General features: G+C 34.6%; 1 protein-coding gene across 1 annotated transcript in view; it reads left to right on the top strand.

Annotated features, from left to right (window-relative positions):
• heca (headcase) overlaps positions 1–4,972 on the top strand; it is a 97,614-nt gene that overhangs the window by 15,765 nt on the left and 76,877 nt on the right. The window contains exon 2 of the mRNA XM_011302965.1: positions 2,493–2,589. Coding sequence (XP_011301267.1) covers positions 2,493–2,589 — 97 coding nt within the window. The remainder of the gene's footprint in view (positions 1–2,492; positions 2,590–4,972) is intronic.

Below are 4,972 nucleotides of genomic sequence, written 5' to 3'. Positions count from 1 at the left end.
GTTTAAGTTTTTTCTACAATCATATCATCCCCGAAGCCATTCAGCGAACAATATCGTCGGGCAATATGTCTAATTTTAAAGGACACTGAAATTCTTCCAGAAACCTTTTTTGCAGGTTTCAGTCCGCCCTATACGTAAAATTGCGGTTGTTCCCTTAGATTCTGAAATGTTTCTCCAAAATTCCATTAAGGAACAATTCGGCTTTTTACCATTACCATTTTACTATCGATTTTATGTTCAATTGTGGGATCTTCCTCTGTGTCTGCCTGGCGCAAAAATCCGCTGTAATTTTCAAAAACCGGTTTTTGTATTCCTTATTTTGGGTTGCCCTTCAGATAAATTTGACTATAAAATAATTTTACCGTGCGATACATCGCTTCGTTGACTCCAACCTTTTGTTTCGATTTCAGGTCATGAAAACAACATTCCAGAGGATATTTTTATTTTACTATATACTTATACTTTTCTCGTAAATTCTATACGAATTATAGTAATAATATTGTAATTATAATATATTTGTGAATTATATAATAAATACTACAAAAATAATTAATTCTTCTGGTCGTTCCCGGTAAATTTTTTATTTTTGTCAAACTTATAAATTTTTTAGGAACAAAAATTATTATTATTTTTTTTTTAATTCCTTCAAAGTGAAAATAAGAAATTCTTTGTTTTCACTCTGAATTTTTGGGAAAGACGCGAAGTGAATTTTTGCAGATTTGTACAGAAAACAGTAGGTTTCATAAGAAATGAAATAAGTCCGCTTTACATTCTCGAATTAAATTTTACTCATGGTAATTTTTTGGGAAATGTTGATTTTTTCCGTGGGGCTGGAATGTTATGCCGTAAAAAAAGAACGGGCGTTTCGGCCTCGGGCGATGGCCGTCAATGACTAATTAAATGTCACGAAGAATAATCGATGATGGAGAGATGAATATTCCAGGCAGGCCTCCCGTCGACTTGTGTAGATTGAATTGCATAATGCATCGGGTGTTTTGGCGACCCCAACGAGTGAGAAACACAGGCTCAAAATAAACAGACATTCGGATCGAAAAGACGGTGACGCTGGTCGAGGCCAAGGTGAAGGCCAATCTGCGTTTCACAATGCGTCACTTTATTTCTTTATCACTCACTTTGGCGGACTCATGAATTTTCGATGAAGGGGCAAAGTGGGTGAGGCCCGTGGGGCCCCCACTGCAGCCCGGAGCTTCTATCTCTCTCCATAATAACCAATATTACGTTTTTTTCTTTGCCAACTTTTCACTTTATTTATCCATTCATTCTAATAATAAGCTTGATGCATTTATAATAATAATAATACCTTTTACATTTTTTAAAATCAAAATTCAAGAAATTAATCATCTGAATTTCAATCATTTTTAATAATTTTCATTGCCAGATGACATGAGCCTGAAAGATGCAATTGCATTGAGTACTCAAATGCAGATAAATTTTCCTTTTATTTGCTGCCATTAGTAATTTTTAATTTCTCCTTCTTGCACGGAAATAAATCATTGAATCAATCATATTTAAGGCTTCTTCATATATAACATCATTATATTCAATTTACAATTGTCGGTGGTGATTTTGATGATCCTTCGTCAGTTTTAACAACTTAATGGCTGATCAATTTGTGAAGCTTATCTCTTAATGGAATTTTTTACAAAATGCACTTATTCAGAAAAAAAAAGTAAGACAATGTGGTAGCGGGATGACACTGAGGAGTTGAATCTTTTTGGCCCTCAAAGTCCAAATTTTCAAATTTGAAGAGTTAGAATATTAATTATTAGAATTTGAAGAGTAGAATCATAAGACAATCAATTGTTTATCTGCTGAAAAAATACACTGGAAATTTCAAATAAAAAACGTGAAATTTTTATGAATCACGAAGTACCATAAAATTTCTATAAAATTCTTCATTGGTGAATCTTATAAGCGAAATTTCTGAATATTCTGATAGCTCTCAATTTTCAAGTCCATGCCTCACTGAAAAACCGCGAAAATGTTTAAAATTAAGGCAATAAATTCCCTGAATATTCCATCCATTGAAAGTTTTATCGTATTTGATATTGGATTTTCACAATGAGTATGAAAATAGAAGCTTTCAGTCAAAAATCAATCACCATTTAACATATCAAAAATCCAATTTTGCAGAATTTTCAATACACATGAAAAATTAGTGACTCTTTTTAATCGCAATTGAACGCAGACTCACAATTGAAAATTGATACGGCTTTGTGGTTGAAATTTCAAGGAATTTCTGACAGTGTACTCGATTCAAATATATATTTTTCATGGAGATTCAGTTGCTTCCAATTACTTTTACCAAAAATATTATGGTAAACTTAGCGCTTAGGTTTTTACATTTCCATTGAAAATGAATCAATATTGAAAAACTGTATGAATCTCTTCATTACTGGATTTAAATAGTAATTTCCTTGAAATAACGGGAAAATAATAATAAAAAATGTCGATGTATTTTGTGATTGCAGTCAAAGCTGCGGAGCGAATGGTATTTTTTCTCGTCGTCTGGATTTCAGTGCATTCAACAGCCTGCCCAAGACCAAACTCAACTCGTATCATATCAAGGTAAGAACTCCCGACAGTCTCTCTGAACATTTTCATTCACTCCCTGCATGAAAACGAAAATGGAAAAAAAAAATCTGCGCTCGAGGGAAAGGGTAAAAGGACCCATCGAAAGCATCTCCATGTATCCATCCAATTTCTGATACCGTGTGGGCACGGAGTGAAGCGTGAACGAGGGGTGGAAACCACCCCAGAACATCCATGCAAACTCAGCCATGCAGGAAAATCTTTTTTCCTCCTCATACCAGACTCACCCTTCCTCTCTTTACGAATAACTTCTCGTTTCTATTTTACATGCACGTACATCAACGGACAACGGTCCACCCCTATTTCTCCCCTACCCTCTGTTCTCAACTCACGTGATCTCATTTCTCGGGTAAAATTTCAAAATGCAAAGACTGCCTTTTTGCGTATGGAATACCGATGTCTGATTTATTTCACATGGGCGGGACATTTGAATTTGTCGATTTCGGGGCTTTCTGACATTTATTAACATCTTTTGATTAAAGTAGTTTTAATTAATTTTTTTTTCTCGATACTACGAGGAGATTATGCATTCTCTCATTTTATTTATTTCTCTGGATTCTAGCGTCACATTCAAATTTAATCAACCAAATCCATTGATTAATCCTCGAAAAATGATCGGTTATTTGATTAAATCGATTTATTCCTCATTTATTTTTATTCAATTTCCATTTGGTTATATTTTCATTCAAAGTTAAGGTCTGGATAAATCACGACTCGTCACAAAGCGAAAAAAATCCTGACAACTAGAGAAATTAAATTTTTTATTAAAATGTTGTAATTAATCTCCAAAGTTAGTAGTATTGACTTCACCAGGAAACATCAAGACTTCTTTCTTGGAAATTGAATCAGGTAAAGGAAGTCATATATTGTTACTATCTCAAATCGATAGTTTTCGAGATAAATCAAGAACTAAGAGAATTCAGAGAATTAAGATTTGAAAATGCAGGCGCGAGGGACTGTCCAGAGATTAGCGTGAGACGCAGTTGTTAAAATTTTTCCTGTAGTATCGTCTGGCCTGCGAACACCAGCCGCGAACGATTTACGAGTCTAGCCCATCCACCACCCTCAGAATTTCTTATTGACGCTCCAAACCCGGTAAAAAAATCCCCTATACACTTTTTCTTCTGAGTTGAACTACTTGCTCCGGGAGAAATAAGTCTGAAACAATTTTTTTTCCCTTACCGGAGCGAATTTTTTCACCGGATAAGACGCATAAAAGTCAGAGTCTCTCGAGATTCAAGGCGGTGTTAGATAGTGAGATAGAAGTGAGTGACGGTATCTAACCAAGTGAATCGAAATTGAATCGCACAGTCTCGATACAATAAATACAAACCCCCTCCTGAGTTTCGATGAAAATGGGAAGATAGCGTGACTCGTGATCGTAAGTCTGAGCTTTCGAGTCACGTCTGATTTTTAAAAGTACTGGGAGTGGCTTGTCGGTGCATCAGAGTGGACCCAGTTGAATCACTGCGTGGGTTTAATGTCTAATGTCCATGAGTAACTTCTTCCCCTCCAGAATTCCCATTACAACCACCGGAAGTCCGGCTTTACTCTCCAATTAATCAGAAATATTACACCCTGGGTAACTCAATACCTCGGAGGCATCTTCAGGGTTGCCTTCGCATTGATTAAATTCTGGCTTCAAGACTCCAACTGCAACCGGAAGTTTGCAGTTCTCAGGCTTGTGTTTACAATCGGTTTACAAAAGGGAAATATTTCACTCCGAGAGATATTTTCAATAATTTTTCCAAAATTTGCACTCCCTTTATGAGGGAAATTCCATGGAATTTCAAGAAGACGACTGAAAGTTTCACTTGCTGATTCTCTTGCTAAATTTCTGCATCATACTAATAATGTCTTGATATTTCAGTAAGTTTCATGATATTTCTTGATATTTCATATAAGTTTCAATTCAATTTCAATTAAAAACCGCTAAATTTTTCATTTATCTTGGCAATTCAAGAAAAGGGGGGTTTCCACGTTAAGTAATCATTAATTTTTCAATGAAAGCTCAAATTCTCATGTGCATCGTTGAAACTTCAACATTGAAAATATTCATCAATATATTGAAAATGCAGAGAAATTATCGCTTGATTTTTGATCATTTTTACGGTGTCTCAATACAATATAAATTTGAAAATAGAGACTTACTAAAATATTTAAGAAATTGAATGATTTGTTAATGAAGAATTGTTAAACATTCCAAGTATAATTTTCCATAAATGTAACTTTACAGAATAATGCGTCAAAGTAATGGGAACAAAGTGAGACATAATGCAAATATTTTGAAAAAACCAAAGAAATTTCCTCTAACAATCCAACTGGATTTTCAATTTCACGAATTGTCCGTAAAAATGGA

This window comes from Fopius arisanus, unplaced genomic scaffold (genome assembly GCF_000806365.1).
Source record: "Fopius arisanus strain USDA-PBARC FA_bdor unplaced genomic scaffold, ASM80636v1 scaffold00030, whole genome shotgun sequence".
Lineage (NCBI taxonomy): Eukaryota > Metazoa > Arthropoda > Insecta > Hymenoptera > Braconidae > Fopius > Fopius arisanus.
The sequence above is the reverse complement of the archived record's forward strand: the minus strand, read 5'-3'. Positions and strand labels throughout refer to the sequence as shown.